The sequence below is a fragment of the Neoarius graeffei genome, chromosome 26 (genome assembly GCF_027579695.1).
Source record: "Neoarius graeffei isolate fNeoGra1 chromosome 26, fNeoGra1.pri, whole genome shotgun sequence".
NCBI lineage: Eukaryota > Metazoa > Chordata > Actinopteri > Siluriformes > Ariidae > Neoarius > Neoarius graeffei.
In genome coordinates this window covers 4,536,977-4,554,073 of record NC_083594.1, presented here as the reverse complement: position 1 = coordinate 4,554,073, position 17,097 = coordinate 4,536,977, and the positions used below count along the sequence as shown (strand labels likewise).

At 39.9% G+C, this 17,097-nt stretch overlaps 1 protein-coding gene across 1 annotated transcript; it reads right to left on the bottom strand.

Moving 5' to 3' along the window:
* dnajc11b (DnaJ (Hsp40) homolog, subfamily C, member 11b) lies at positions 1-14,073 on the bottom strand. Its single transcript, XM_060910762.1, has 16 exons — positions 13,993-14,073; positions 12,990-13,119; positions 8,688-8,761; positions 8,459-8,560; positions 7,925-8,059; positions 7,729-7,851; positions 7,541-7,614; positions 7,217-7,406; positions 7,036-7,121; positions 6,824-6,940; positions 5,355-5,510; positions 5,210-5,279; positions 3,325-3,382; positions 1,984-2,126; positions 1,770-1,899; positions 1-1,668 (listed from the first exon to the last, which is right to left on the bottom strand). The coding sequence occupies exons 1-16, from the start codon at positions 14,065-14,067 to the stop codon at positions 1,643-1,645; spliced, it is 1,689 nt and encodes a 562-aa protein (XP_060766745.1). The 5' UTR covers positions 14,068-14,073; the 3' UTR covers positions 1-1,642.
* Between the last annotated feature and the right edge of the window lie 3,024 nt (positions 14,074-17,097).

Here is a 17,097-nt window from a genome sequence, read left to right as displayed (position 1 = left end):
CTATGATGCATGAAACATATGTAATGACATACGTATAAAGTTCAATGATGTTTGAACGTCACATTTGAGGAAAACAACAAATTGTTTCGAAACTCGCTTTTGTGGTTCTGAAGTGCGTCAGTAAACGGCGTACGAGCCAGTAAGAGATTCAAATCCTTTGTTCTCGGTCCATTTGTGCAAAATAACATTTGATAAATATAATGGGCAGAATATAAAAGTAATATCGCTTCTCGAGAACATATTTGGAAAAGATGCTTTATGATGGAAAAAGGGAGGAAGTAGTAATTGATTTTCTTAAAATGGTCTCTATAGAAATATTTTTTTCATATAACTACCCGAGAGCTGAAGTGTTCAATTCGATACACATATTTACTGCCCAAATCTGTTGTGTTTTTTTTTTTTTGTTAAGTTCTTCACATTCTATTTAATCATATACTTTGATATCCATCTAAACAGGTCGCTCGTATATGGAAGAGGGCAGATAGCGCTACACTTAAATCCACACGTCCTCTTTCGCGGTCATTTTTCTTACTTCCATTTCTGTGAACTTCATTCCGAAGAAATGAACTCTAATCTAGTCAAATCTAATGTAGTTATCTCGACTCGAGAGAAAAGTGAAAAAAAAAAAACAGAAGTAGCGATCCGACAAGTCAAACTGAACGTGCAGGTGATATTAAAGTTTGTCAGTTTTTTTTTCTTTTCGTTAGATGCAACTCCTGTTAACATCGCTATGGTGTGTTTACAAGATCACATAACAGGCATGAAGTTGAGACAAATCTCCAATATCATACGCCAGAGGGCTTCGTACAAGACACGTAAAGTCAGGCAACTGCATCTTTTCGAACTGCTGCTGCGAAACACACTGAGGAAAGCGCCGTCTGCCCTCTTCTACATACATGAGCTCTTGGACACCTACGATTGGCTAGTGCTGCTGTGATTGACAGAGGAGAGAGAGAGAGAGAGAGAGAGAAAGAGTATGCCCCTCCCACAAAGACACAGCATGGCTGATTCTCTCATTATTCTATCTTGTAGCTCAGATAGAAAAGTTAAGAAAAATATTCAAGGTGTTTGGACAACCATAATGAATTTTTTTTTTTTAAAGAAAAGTTTGACAGCTCATCAACGTGCTTGTCCAATAAAATGCTCTCCAGTGCATATTCCAGGCATAACTGTAAACAACAACAAAAAAACCTGACAATCTGTAAAAGCAAACATGACAGGACGTTTGAAAAAATTATATGCAATTAAAAACAAGTACTCTAAACTCTCGACTGCATCGTTTAGTCGGTTTGCTAATTCAGTAGGAGGCGTGGCGTCACTCAAATGCTTCTGTTTGTTTGGTTTTTTTCCTTTTTTCCCCTCCCCCTAATCACAATAACAGACTTCCTGTTTTTATAAGGAAATGCATCAAAACCTTTCCCTTCCGGATTCACTTTTAGAAATCCGACACTTGATCTCTACCCCATAACTGTGCTCTGAAATCTTTTCATCATGGATACGCTACTGAGATACAGGATAAGGAAAAGTGGGCGGGGTTTACACACAACTTCACAACAGGAAGAATCGGACCGCCCTTTGGATCTCCCTCCACGGGACGTCCGGCGTCTGTCGTGTCTCTGTTGGTTCCGTGTAGCACACGCTCCTATGTCTCAGTTTCTATCCTGTGTGCTGCAGCGTAAACGAGGAAAATGTCAGCATCGTAAATAAAATGTAAAAATCAAAAGTCACTTTTTCTTTCTCTTTCTTTCTTCCCCACTCCACTCACTCACATTGCTTGGGTATCCGAAGAGCTTCAGTGTCTCCAGCCAGCACTTGGTGGATGACTCCTCTGAACTGGTAGAGCAGCTTCAGGCTCTTCTCTTCTCCCACGCAGGGGTCGTAGAAGCCGGGCAAACCTGCCTGAGAGAGGAACAGCACGGTTAACGTGATGATCGCGTCCACAGGATGTAATTCGACAGGTGGAGAAGCTGACGGAGGTCTGACCTTCGACGCCTCGGTGAGGATGAGTTTGGAATCTTTCACCAGGCACTGCAGAGGCACAGTCACGTCGATGACCTTCGCTCGCTCCGGTTTCTGGCTGGGGTTCATCACAAACTTGCCGTACCAGGCGTTTAAAATGATGAGACCTGAACAGAAAATGACAGGATTGCAGAATGTATCAAAACAAGAGGCCCAGTAATGGGAGGTACGTGCTCGAAACATTTGGTTTGTTATTTTAATAAATTTCCAGTGTATACTGTACATCAACACAATGTATTTTGACTTTCTTTAGAAATCTGGAAGAAAAAAAAAAAAGTGCTCAGAAGCATAAACATATGATTTACAGCATGTTTAAAAAAATCTAAGTGATGGGGAACAAGTATTCGGATACCATAATAGAAATTATTCTATCCACATTCACTGGATATGAGCAATCGTGTGCTCTGATTGGCTACTCTACTACTAGGATATCAGCTCATATACTGTGAGTAGAGAAAAACAAAATGGCGGTGCGTGTTGCTGAACCAACCGAGGATGAAATAAAAATTCTACTCAAACCCCCCCCCCAAAAAAAAAACATGGAAAGTATTTGATGGTAAGAACATATCTTTTAATTTTCAAGAATTATCAAATTTTTCACACATTGCTACTGTCGTTTCGCCGGTTTATTTACATTCTAAACGGCAATTATTTTGTCGGATGTTTTGTATAAAGTTATTATTTATCAAATTTGCAAAAAATAAAAATGCCCTGTTTCTCAAAATCCAATAAATGTGGATAGAATACAACAGTTATTCCACTCAATCTTGGTGCTATGCGCCTCGTCGGCTATCAGCTCATGTATGACTCGATTTCGTGGAATAACAAATATACGTAGTTCAAGATATAAATTGCTCTTGGTGTCATTTATAAAAGCTAGGGAAGACTTCACTCAACAAGAAACCAAAAAAAATAAATAAATTATGCGACAACATGATCACATTCTTGATTAGAAAAAAGCTACAAAGCTTTAGTCAAGACCTTAAACATCCCCGTCAGTACGTTTAAACATTCACGGAACCATAACTAATCTTCCCTCAGATAGGATTTCCTAACACGCTTTCAGAACGATGAGAAACATGGCAAAAAAGAAGCCAGAAGTCACTAGAAAAGAGTTGCAGGACGACCTGAAAGCAGCAGGAACAATATTTACACAGAGACGAAAGAGTAAGCAGCGTGTATCACTTAATAATGAGCACAGGCTACGGTATACACTGGATGTGTATATGTATTTTTAAATCCTTTTATTAAAATCTAAATTAAGCATCCTGATGGAGCCGTCATGTGTATGCGTTTTCAGTTCACCCATTTTAGACTCCTCGGCTTCGATGATTCTTCGCACAGACTCCTGCATCAATAACACCTATGAACAAACGCACAACACTGTTGATTAATTCTCCAAAGGTTCATGCAGTGAAAGAAAAGGCAGCACTTGGCATGAAGGTTCGTCTAAATTACAACTGTTCATACTTTAACAAATAATCTTTCACCTTAATAAACCATACGTCATGAGAACAAAGCAAAAGTAACTGAACACACTAATTATTGTTTGACTGATGTTCCACTTAAAATATATACACACACAGCTGCAGTTATTTATTTATATTTTATTCAATCTGTGAATAAAATTAATTACAGATTTGTATGAATCGGTTTACAGCACGTTGGTAATCTTGCAACATTCGGAACTCATCATTCAGCTTCACTTGGGCATTTATTTATTTTGTCCAATTAAATATCGTAAACTGTCACGTTTTGCTTTCTGTGCACGTTTATTAAATTTGTCTTATTTGTTTTTTTTTTCCCCCATCTTCACCTAATTTGATACATTAATCCTAAAGTTCATCATTTAAAAGTTTATAGTTTAAATTATCACTGAATATAGTTCCAGGATGTTCAAGAACTTTTTAAATCCTCATTCTTGATTCATTTGATTTATTACATTCCCCCCTCACTTTTAGTCCAGGTTACGCTTAATTTTTTCATCAAGAATTAATCACAAATTAGTAACGAGTGTCGCCAGGCAAAACAAACCTCGCCTGGCAGCATTTACCGTATTTTATACCTATATGTTGACAATAGTAATATTTCTCAGTCATCAGCTGTCAGGTTATCGTCCTATGAAAATCCATGACCTTCAGTTTGACCTTTCAAAGTCATGGTGCCAAATGAAAGCCCATATGGCACTTCCTACAAGTTGATAATGGTAAACATCTGTCTACCATCAACTGTAAGTTACAGCCCTCTGAAAATCCGTGACCTTGAGTTTGACCTTTCAAAGTCACAGATCATGGTGCCAAATGAAAGGCCATATAGGAGTTCCTATATGCTCATAATAGTAAACACCTGTCTATCGGCAACCGTTTTTGAGTTATAATGGAAAACGTTATTTTGACCAAAAGGCTGACCTTTCCGGTGACCTTAACCTGATTACAGCCAAAATTTACTCAGGTAATCTACAGACCATTGCTCACCTACCCTGAAAATTTGAAGTCAATTGGTGCAACCATCTCGACGCTAGACTGTTAGCAGACACACAAACAAACAAACCGCACTGATTACAATACCTCACTCCGCTTACTCCGTCTTGGGCAAGGTAACAATTGATGCCTCTTTAGCTATATTAGGCTGTGTATTTAAACATATGTAATATTTTGTAAATACCGCGAGTTGGCCTAGTGGTTAGCGTGTCCGCCTCTCGATTAGGAGATTTCGAGTTCTACTCACGGTCGGGTCATACCAAAGACCATTATAAAAATGGTACCTACTGCCGTCTGGCAAGGCACGCTGCAACACAGATGCAAGTGAGGAGTCAAACTCTCGTGGTTACCAGAGGACGGGCGCCCGCGCCCCCCCCCGTAACCCTAGCTATGTAATGGGCGAGAGGCCGAGGGCTACGGAAACTGAGATCGGCGGCACCCTATGCGCCACATGGCATGGGAAGGACTTTGAATTGATTTGAATATTTTGTAAGTGACTAAAATTATCTATATTACAAAAGGATTTCAGTGTCACCTTGCTAAAATCAGTGAATTCGCAAATTTATATTCGGCTTTATTAAGTCCCGTTTAAATTATGACATTAAATCAAGCAGCTTTCAATGAGTTTTTGATTAACTATTTTCCAGTACTGGCGTTTCAAAACGTTCAGCTATAAACCCTGTTAATGGGTCGTCTTTGTGAATACTCACAGCCGATTCAGCCTCCTGCTTCTTCTTGGTGATATCCATCACAGAGTTCACTCTGTGCTTTTCCAGCTCCCTGAGAAACAAACACACTTGTGAAAATGATGCAATCTGCATTATAAAAAGCTCATTATATTCCAAACAGACTTACTGCTCCTTCTGGGCGTGGACATAAGGCGTGATGAGGAGCTTCTGGACTGCAAAGTAGACAACCAGAGGACCCACAGTGGCATAAAACACAGCACTGGGTAAGATCTGGTCTGTCAGGTGGATGGGGAAAAGGTACGTCTGACTGGCTCGGTTTAACCTGGATGAAGAAAAGGAAACGGTTAACAACAACTCGCCAGATTATACCTCATCAATCCTGTCTCACACTGACTGTGGTTACTGACAAAACTTGGGTGGGTTTCCCAAAAACCTCTTAACGCTAAGAGCATCTTAACTAGGAGAGAGAGAGTGTTCATTGTGCTGCTCGCTCTACCATTTAACAATGATCTTTGTGCTGCGATGCGTTTGGGAAACTCAGGCCTTTACAATTTACAAGTCAAAACAGGGCGGGGCTACTGTATTTGGACGGTTATGATTGTACAGTACAAAGAAGAATTTTGTGTTGTAATTGATTAGTTCAACAATTACAACACGAATTTTTTTTTCATTTCCGTTTCCGGTTGAGAGTACGTTGTGCGCGTTCTGGCTGCCGCTTCTCACCAGAGCCTTTTTTTATTTTATTTTATTTCTTTTTCTATTTTCTTTTTTTTTTTGTGTGTGTGTTTGTGTAGTTTGATGTTTGTTTGAGTGTTTTGTCCGCCGGTTGTGGTGTAGCTCCGGACCCAGTTTTGGGCGTCGGTTCCCTCCAGGCCTTGGTTCGCCATGGGCGATGCCTGCGCTCCCAGCTATGGACTGCAGTGAGCTCGTTGCTCATTTTAACATTGTGGTTGTCCAGCGCTCTGTACTTTAGTGCTTGGCGTGATGTTCTGAGTGATGTTGCTCGGTGGCGTCGCAGCGGCTGTGCAGGCGGTTTGGGACACACCAGCGCTCTGCGTGGCGGAGCTTCTCTGCTCGCTTTGTGGATCCATGGCGTGGTGTTCGAGTGATGTTGTTGACGGCGTCACAGTGGTGGTGCTGGAGATGTGGGACTCGTTTTCGTGCCACACCACGGGAATTACATCCTGACCCCTACTTGGTGGACTTTTTTTTTTTTTATTATTATTTATTATTATTTTATTTATTTCCTTGTTTATAATTGTAAAGCGTCCTTGGGTTTCTTGAAAGGCGCTATATAAATTTAATGTATTATTATTATTATTATTACTACAACAATCTAACCAGAGACAGAAAAGAAGCAACGAAGCTGATGAGAAGGAGTTTCAGTTCCAGTCTCTGCTGCTGAACCAAACTGACCTTTCTACTGTGTGTATGTGATGTTTAATAAAAAAAAAAAGGGTTCTCGAGAAAGAAAAGCTCCAACCCCCAGATATCACCGAGGCATTCAGCTGTACAGACCTTATAAATATTAGTTAGAGGAAATGATAATGACCGCGTGCTCCATGGGGGAGATCTGGCCTGCCCATGGTACTGTAGAAATTCAGATTTCAGAGAGCAAAAACCAGACATCCTGACCTGATTTTCAGAGAGACCCCTTGAGGTACCCCAATGCTGACTGTCGCCGAGAGAACGCTGTGACTGCTGATCTTCCTCTCGGCACCGTATTCCACCACCGTCCCAAAAAACCCGGTCCTGAACCAGAGCAAGGCAGGCGGGTCAGGGTAACGCACATCCTCTAACATTACATGTAAAAGACAGCATTATGAAAAGTTGCGTATCGGGCCTACTTGACGGAACCCTTGACCTTGGTTTGGTCTTCATCTTGGAATTTGTACTGATAGCTCATCATGAGGTAGGAATGAGGCATGCCAAGCTGAGAAGCACAAACGAAGAGGAATCAATCAGGTTCTAGTCAATTTTTTTTAGCTATTTATTTATTCACTTCACTGAGATGTATGCAGGCGCCACCTGGAGGGCCAAGGTGAAATGGCTGGTCTTGGTGTCTCGGACGATGCTGGTGGTCATGGCGGACTCGCTACCCCAGCGCCACTGCAGGTAGCCCATAGTGTTCTGGTCCAGGTGACGTGCCATCATGGCGCTGGCGTTCGGCCTCGTGCCCCGAGAGGAGAACTGCATACCGCACTGCGCAGTCATGAAGCTGAAAACAGGTGAAGCTCCTCAGTTACCTTGTTCTAACATGTTATCGTTTCTATAGTAACGGCTTGTTCGTAAAGACTTGGATGGTAAACAATAACTTCAGAAGCGCATCTACAATGGATTATAAAGGCTCACCATCGTGCAGTGACGTTCCGAAACACTTTCATTCCAAAAACAGGCCCTCGGATATCTCCGGCCCCGAACTCGAGCTGAAAACAGACATCACGTGATTATACAACAGCGCTGTTGAGTCTCGCTCCAGTCTCGACTCGTTTGTGGTTTCTGTGTAGCATGACAAGCTGCGTGTGATGAATGAACAGTACCTCTCCCCAGCCGTGCGTCGATGTGACTCGTCTCAGACACAGACTGATATTGCCTCCACCGTTACCGTTGTGCGTGGTGAGAGAGCCCGAGAGGACGGCTGTATCCGTTGTAGTCAAGGGGGCCTGGAATGTAAGAACACATCAGGTCATAAATCGATGACTCCTCCACCTGCATGGTGCTCATATGACTACTTACTTCAACAGATTGTGATATGTGCATCCTGTTGATCTCGACATGAGGGAACCCTCCTCCTCCTCCTGGCATCTCCTCAAAATCTTCTTCGTAGCGATCAAACAGGTCTGTGGCGTCTATTCCGACGCTGATAGTCCCCTGAAGGAACAACACACAAAGGATTTGCACTCATTTCCTTCACACTTTAATTTTTCCCCTGGTTGTCTCAGCAGTTTGGTCAATGCCCAACTCAGGATCTTTTAAGACCTCGTTAAATCACAGAGCACAGCTGCTAGACTTCCAGCCATCGTCTGGATTCATCCTGATGATAAAGTGAACGCTTTTTTCTGCTGCGCCACTTCAGAGCTCGTTTTCACTCCAAAAGTTCGAGTCACCATGAGAAAGAGGACGATACGAATTAAATATCTGAGCTTCCAACCTTCACAGATTCTCTGAACTGATTATAATAAAAAGATCCAAAGCTGAAATCTTGCAAGTCGTGCTTTTTCAAGAAAAGTTACTGAGAACTTTAACAAGAACAGCGAGGAGCTTGACGACCTTGGGGTTGGTCCTCTGTTGTAGCCTCCTCTCATCTCTCTCCCTCTGCAGGCGCTCGTATTCCTCCCTGATCTCCGCAGGCGTCTTCTTCCTCTCCACCACCTAAAGAGAAAATAAATAAATTTAAAAAAAAAAAAAATCCCAGAGCACTCAACCATTTACACCCCATGCAGCCGTTTCGACAATTGGGAATCTCGGAACGTTCATTCCTGTGGTTTTCCAATCTTACCTCCCATCCTTCCACTTCCAGGCCTTTCTTCCCAAAAATGTCATATACAGCTCGAGACTGGGGGTCACTAAGAACTAAACAGAGCACAGATACATAATGAGCGCTGCTCTGAGAAGAAATCATTCAATTTCAGCATATTTAATGTTTTAGCGTTGGCCATGATACAAGTTACTTATTTCAAACTTTTCAGAATCCCAAAATTATGATAATTGCATATTGCCATGGAAACACCTGAACTCATTGCCACGAGTTGGCGTCCTCTTATATTTGTTCCTCGTGTTCCCATAGACAAATCATAAATCTATCAAGTCCAAGCTCTAGTGTTCTCCGATAAGTGAATAATTGTCAGGAATCGTTCAAATGATGATACAAGCAACAATTTTAATTTTTTTAATAACATTTAAATCAGGAAGCTCATGTCACACAGTGTGATTTTCAATGAGATCCTGTCTATAAAATATCGCAATAATTACAGAAAAAATAAGGAAATATCACAAATAATAACACAAATACAAAAAAACCCTGATTTACAAATCAAATGTTTACAATTATGAAGTTAAATAATCATTAACTTTCGATTTAAAAATATGCAAATTTTTTTGCATGAATATCTCCAAAAGGCTATATCTTGGGGGGGGAGTTAGCCACTTAAAAATTCAAAATGGCCTCCATTTTTCAAGATGGCCGACAATACGATAACGTTTTGACACAAAATTTGATACAGCTCTCTAATATGAATGATACTGGTTCCGATTCCGATGTTATTTACTATGTAGAAAACGATTCCAGCACTTTTAAATAGCGTGGCGGTGGCTACGATTATCGACACCTCTTCAGATTTACCAACAAAAAGCAATTTTACAAAAGGTGAGTCTCAGTTCCAACAGTTATTATTGGTTAATCAATCAACCGGAAGACCCGCCTCACCCTTTGATCTTGTCATCTGATAACACAGCTCGTTACCTGAGATAGAATTTTTTTCAGCACGATCAGCAATTTTTCGGAAAACCCGGACGTTATCATCGCAGGTAAGCATGGTGGAAAGATCATGGACATGTTTTTACTGATCAAATTCACCGATATTTCATGATCTCCTTGTCGAAGCCTACTTTGTTTCTTATGCCTTCATTTGACAGCCGCCATTTTGTATCTAAACGCGCGTTTGAGAAGTCACGTGAGGTGTCGATAATAGTGATCACTTTCACCGGTGTCCACCATTATCGACACGCTGTGGAATTAAGGGACATTTACAACCGTTATGGATCGATCTTTGGGTAACATTGTTGAAATAGATGAAGTACTTTAAAAAAATAAAAGTGCTGTGATTTATAACATATCTTTTTCTGATTCATAACAGAATGGAATGTTTAGAGAGTATTTGAAATCCGATTGCAATGAATAGAATTAGACCAGAATTAAATTCCGAACATATAAAAAAAAATTACATGGTTGAAATATTCAGATTTTTCTATTCCATTCAGAATTTTGTTTTCTTTGCAGTTTGTTGTAAATATCTACCACATATTACAATATCAGTAGACATTTTATATTTTGCTTCAAGGAATGACATGCGACCTTTGACCTGGATTTTCATGTGGTTACGGTGTCAATTCCCTGTTGGCATTTATTGGTAAACTACAAAACTAGAAATTAATATAATCAACAATGAATGATGAACAAAATGTGATCTACGAAAATCCTTAGAAAGTGGAACGAAAAGATTTTCTGACGCTGGTTAAACATTATCAGTTCATTTGTTTACAAACAGAATTACTTCCTCATTTACGTAAACACCAACATCGATATATTTATATAAAATATATTTTGTACTAAATATAAGACTCTGTAAAACAAATTTTAAATAAAAACTATGTTTTGTTAACTTAATACCACATACCGATTTTTTTTTTTTTAAATAAATTATCATCTGGGTGTCGATAATTGTGGAATGGTGTCGATAACTGTGGATAAAGGTGTCACGCGATCTGATATGCTAAGTAATCGGGAATCAAGTCTTTTTTTTTTCCAGTGGAAGTTTGAGTAATTATTCATGTACAATTTACATATTGAAAGTCTTTTCTACATTTGCAACAGCCAAAAGATCATTAAATTGTCTAACTGTAGCCTCCGGTCTATATCAGAATCTCCTTTATGTCATTTTCAGGTACCTTCACTTCTATTTGAGTGCATGATTTAATGTTCGTGAATAAAAATAACGTGAGGTGTGGTAGCAGAGGTAGTACTCTTGTTTCAGAAGTCAGCCACATCCTCTGTATGGACTCCTGGCACTCGTCCTCACTGCTTATCCAACTCTCATCCACGGCTCCAAGTCACTGCTTGTGCACAGCAATGGCCAATAATTCCATGTTTCACGTGTAGGGACACTGTGTGTGCCGACATTGAAATGACGACATGTCACGATGTTTGATCTGTACCTTGCCAGCCCTATCGATGATAAACTTTTCACTGTTTTCCCAAGAAATCAACTTTTGTCTTTGTTTTTCCCCGAAGAAATGGCCTGATAATGATGATAGCTTTATTAGAGGCACTTACTGGATTGGGGTCAAAAATATCAGAATCAATACCAATATCATTCGTATTGGACGTCTTTATCAAATTGTGCATCAAAAAGTTTATTTTCATTAATTCACTGGTGGCCATCTTGAATTTTTAAGCTGCTAATTTTTTTTCTTAAAAATATAGCCTCAGAGGGATATTCATGCCAAATTTGGTGCTTGTATCACCATTTGAACGATTGTTTCATTTATCTGCTGCACTACATAGTCCGAGTGCTCAGAGAATAAACCGATTTAGCTAAAACGTGATGTAATAAAGTACGAAGTGCCAGTTCACTTTTGAAGTGGAATATACTTTTCTATAAAAGCATCCGAGGTCATACACAGTGTTTGTTCCTTCAAGAAAAAAAGCCTGCTGAAGTTTTCAGATAATTATTGCATGCATTTATGGCAATCTGGCTACACTTAAAAAAAAAATTCTGTTTAACCATGAGGTGAGTGCATGTAGGAAAAATATAAATACCAAATAAAACTTGGCAAAATCAAAGTTTTTTTCCCCTCCTCTTTCTTTCAATCGGTGTTGAGTTAATGGTGACCGTTAACTTTGTTCCGAGTGTCCAGGATTCATCATATCTTCTCTATAGGTTACTGCACAAGTGTCTTATGCGCCATGTAGAACGGTTTGTTCTATCCACATTCACTGGATATGAGCACTTGTGTGCTCCGATTGGCTACTCTACTACTAGGATATCAGCTCGTATAATGTGAGTAGAGAACAACAAAATGGCAGGTTGCATCAAGTCAGATATCACTTTATCAAGTATTTAAAATAAACAGAAATAGCTAAAAGAATATAGTTCCCCCCACCAATATCTCCTGTTCCACACTCCAGCTCAGTCTGTGGCAATAATTCACCTTTAAGTTGGTTTGCCAACCATCAAAAAACCCTAAAGAAGAAAAACAAAATGGCAGAGCGTGTTGCTGAACCAACCGAGGATGAAATAAAACTCTACTCGAAAACAAAACCCCAAAAAATAAAAAAAGCAACAAAAAAGATACACTGTAAAACCCGATAAGGTCACGGAGCTCAAAAATTTTATTGAAACCGATTACGTAACTTAAATTTTTTAAGGTAAGATTTCTTAAAAATTACAATTAAGTATAACTACAGTGTAATTTTTAAGAAATCTTACCTTAAAAAATTTAAGTTACTTACCTCAAAAATTTTTACGTAATCGGTTTCAATAAAATTTTTGAGCTCAGTGACCTTATCGGGTTTTACAGTGTGGAATAAAAATATTTGATTGTAAGAATGGATTTTTTTTTATTTTTCAAGAATTATTATCGCATTTTTCACAAATTGCTCCTGTCATTTCGCTGGTTTGTTTACATTCCAAGTGGAAATGATTTTGTCAGATGTTTTGTATAAAGTTTTTATTTATCAAATTTGCAAAAAATAAAAATGTTCGGTTTCTCAAAATCAGTGAATGTGGATCGAATAAAACGGTTATTCCAGTCAGTCAATCTCGTTGTACATGGATTACAGCCAACTCGGTGCTACGCGCCTCGTCAGCTATCAGCTCATGTACGGCTCAATTTCATGGAATAACTTAATTATTTTTATAATGGTTCTTTATAATGTTACTTTGAATATTACAGTTCACTACAGTGACAGTCCTGATGTTGGATTTCGAACACTTTGGATCAGGTTCGGAGGGGAATATTGGATTTTGAGTTATGCTAGCTATTTATTTAGGTTGTTTTATTGACCCCAGGGCTGATTTACCTTCGTATGCCCGGTGAACGAGATTGAACAGCTGCTCAGCCTGCCTCTTGAGTTCAGGGTCTCGGTGTTTGTCGGGGTGGTACAGCATGCACAGTCGCCGGTACGAGGACTTCAGCTCTTCCTGAGTGGCCTTTGGATCAGAATCAGGAACAGGAGGAGATGACCACTGTGAAACGGTTATTGTACCATCTAAAGATGATCATGTTTATGAAATGGGTTCATTCTGATCAGTTTAACAGGTGTATAGTAGCACATCTTTGCCACAAAAGGATCTAAAGACAGTTCTGTTGTACTGTTTTAGTGGTGGTGTAATGGTTAAAAGGCTCTGGGCTACTGATCAGAAGGTCCACCAAGCTACCACTGTTGGACCCTTAACCCTTTCTGCTCCAGGGTCAAGGATCATGGCTCGGACCCTGACTTCCTAACAAGCCGGGATACCCGGAGAAAAGAATTCCACTGCACCTTCTTCTATAAAATCCATTGAGAGAGCAGGGCTTCTCTGAGTAGAGCTTCTCCATCTCTTCATTTAATCTCCAGAGCCTTTTTGATAGCTTGGGATCCTTCTTCATCAACAAAAAGATCTATAAATCCATCCTGCTGCACTAGTCCTCATTGGGTGGTTTCATTAAATGGTGTGATAAAATGCAAATCATTGATTAGGTAATTAATTAAATGACTTTGGTTGGAACAAAGTTAGTTTATCTATAAACTTCTATGGATCTTGTAGGCTCCTTATTTCTGTGACATGACCGCGCGCTTGGAAAATACGCAATGCGTAAAAACCAATAAAATGAACGTTTTTAAATTCACAAGGATTTAAAATCTATCCTAACTCCACTCTGAAATGAAATCATGCCATATGAGATGTCGTCCCGGGTGCAAACCCACACACACTGGTTGGATTTGAGGCGGATGCAGGACAAAAGCGGCCTCATGTCCCGACACCGAGCTCAGAGTCGCGCCTGCATCAGCATCAGCACCACTCCCAAAAACCTGCCCTTACCTCTCTCCTCACATTCAGCAGGGAATAATAATCGTCGCTGCCCATGTCTGATTCATTTTCCATGGTAGCCGCCATGTTTCTGCCGCAGGAAGCTCCGCCCACTCACCGGACAGCGGTCTGGCGCCGCCGTGCGCTCCGGAGAGTCCGCATGGAGAACCGCGCGCACCGGCGCAACACTTTGTTTTATACTGAACCACTTTGTGCCTGAGTAAGGCGCTGGAGTCTGAGAGGAAAAGGATTTAACCCTTTCATGCGCAGTGTGTGAACTCAGTACTGTTTGTTTGTTTGTTTGTTTGTTTGAGGAAAAAACTGTAAGTAATAAATCAGCTCCAGATCACTTGAGATCATTTCTGTAATGTTGCATCAATCATTATTCTGATCTCTGTATGGGTTCTCAATGTTTTGGGGTTTGTTTGTTTGTTTGTTTGTTTGCAAAAATGAGCATATTATTTATCTAAACAATTACTCTTTTTTTTTGCTATTTATTGGAGCCGTAAGTTAAAAAAAAAAACTTTTACAGACCCCTCCTTGGCTATGCATCACAGACCCATTTTTGGACATTAAAAAAAAAATATATATATATATATATATATATATATCATCTCATTATCTCTAGCCGCTTTATCCTTCTACAGGGTCGCAGGCAAGCTGGAGCCTATCCCAGCTGACTATGGGCGAAAGGCACCCTGGTACACCCTGGACAAGGTACACCCTGGACAAGTCGCCAGGTCATCACAGGGCTGACACATAGACACAGACAACCATTCACACCTACGGTCAATCTAGAGTCACCAGTTAACCTAACCTGCATGTCTTTGGACTGTGGGGGAAACCGGAGCACCCGGAGGAAACCCACGCGGACACGGGGAGAACATGCAAACTCCACACAGAAAGGCCCTCGCCGGCCCCGGGGCTCGAACCCAGGACCTTCTTGCTGTGAGGCGACAGCGCTAACCACTACACCACCGTGCCGCCCATATATATATATATATATATATATATATATATATATATATATATGAACCATGGTTCTGGACTACTTGCCATCCTTAATGCAGGATGTCTTTACAAACTTTCTACACAAATTCCCAAACTAAATTTACAAAATAATTCCAGACTCCAGTGAATGCCTGAGCTACTTTTTTTCCCTTTTGTTAATTGAAGATAGTTTAATTTTTCTTTTAACCTCAGAAATCAGAAATCAGCTGCATCATGCAACAATCCTATATACTGAGTAAAACTTTCAGAAGTCAAGGATATTTTGTTCATCAAATGATGATCATGATCATTTTTTTCCACATCAAAATTAAATATTTTAGACTGGAATGCTAAAAGTTTTTGTTTGAAACATTTGGAATATTGACCTGGCGACTTGTCCAGGGTGTACCCCGCCTTTCTCCCGTAGTCAGCTGGGATAGGATCCAGCTTGCCTGCGACCCTGTAGAAGGATAAAGCGGCTAGAGATAATGAGATGAGATGAGATGAGATGAGATGAGATGAGATTTGGAATATTTCAGGTACGTGGGTTTTTTTTTCCAGTTATTGATATTTTGAAAAATTCAAAGTTCTTATAACGTACAATTTTATGCAAAAAAGTGGATATATTTGAAATAATTTATGCATGAAAATGTATGGTTAAACTCAAACATTCAGAGCTCAAACATGACACACGTTATGATACCAGGTTACCACTTCTAACTGTACAAGAATTTTTTTTTTAATCCACACCTGGTAGAAATCCCACATCACGAAAAACCAACCAGGCTTGTCAATAATGTCACATACAATTTTAGAGTTATTAAAAATGCCTTGTGTGACGTCACTTTAAAAAATAACAACGTTATTAGAGTTTAAAATCAGTTCTATAAGGTTCGCACCCCGAAGGAATGTCAGGAATTGGATCTTTGGGCATTTTCACTGCTCCTTGAGGAGGGATTTTGTTCGCTCCGACCTGGCAACCATGTGCTGAAGCCTGATTGGATGAAGCGAGAAGGCTCGCGTGGTGGAGCTGTCCGTTCAGCACCACGCGCTCCTTCAGTACTGAGCGCTGAGAACAGCGCGCCGCACGTGCACGAGCATGCGAAACGGGAGCGAGCGTGCAAACGGCTCGTGCATGGCTCATATGAGAGGTCTTACAGGTTTATGTATAGACTATCTATCTATCTATCTATCTATCTATCTATCTATCTATCTATCTATCTATCTATCTATCTATCTATCTATCTATCTATCTAATGTTTATTTATTCTCACATGAATCATTCAGGTGTACAGTTTCGCTGAATAATGCTTCATGTGAGAATAAATAAATAAACTTTCTTTGTTTGTTTGTTTGCTTGTTTTTAATAGCAACCGATCTGAAATCAGTTAAGCAGTTACACTTCTGTCACTCATAACATACACTCCTAGCACTGATTCCAGAGATGCATCCTACTACTAGATAGATAGATAGATAGATAGATAGATAGATAGATAGATAGATAGATAGATAGATAGATAGATAGATAGAAAGTAAATAAAATAACTCGCACATACAACCAATGACATTTCGCAAATCTTTGTTTTCAAACACAAATGCTCTTTTTCCTTTATTTTTAGCCCATAAGGACAATTTTTTGACAATGTTTCACAGATTTAATCATCAATAAACACCTTTAGATTGTTGACGAACAAGAAAAGCGTTAAAATATGTTAATATTTATCATTCTTTTATAGATAAAGCTTTATAGATTGTGTCTCTGTCATGCTTATTGGCATGGGAAATTAAAAAATATACATATGGATTATCTTTGCATGTATGATACCATCATAATTTTTAAAATGTATTTATGTACTTGTTTGTTTGTTTGTTTGTTTGTTTATCTATTTATTTGTTGATTTCAGTGTTATTGTAACTGATTGCACGCGCTTTTTTTCTAACCAATGGAAGACGCGAATTTTTTATTTTATTTTTTTTTGGGGCTCGCCTTCAACCGTGCGCGTCCACCAAGCCTGGGTATCCTCGTGAACGCGCGTGGCACTCTCCCCCCCAGCCCCCCCCCCCCTCCCCCCCCCCCACACCGATCGCGAGGAGGAGGAGGAGGAGGATGTGGCGCGCGGACGGGAA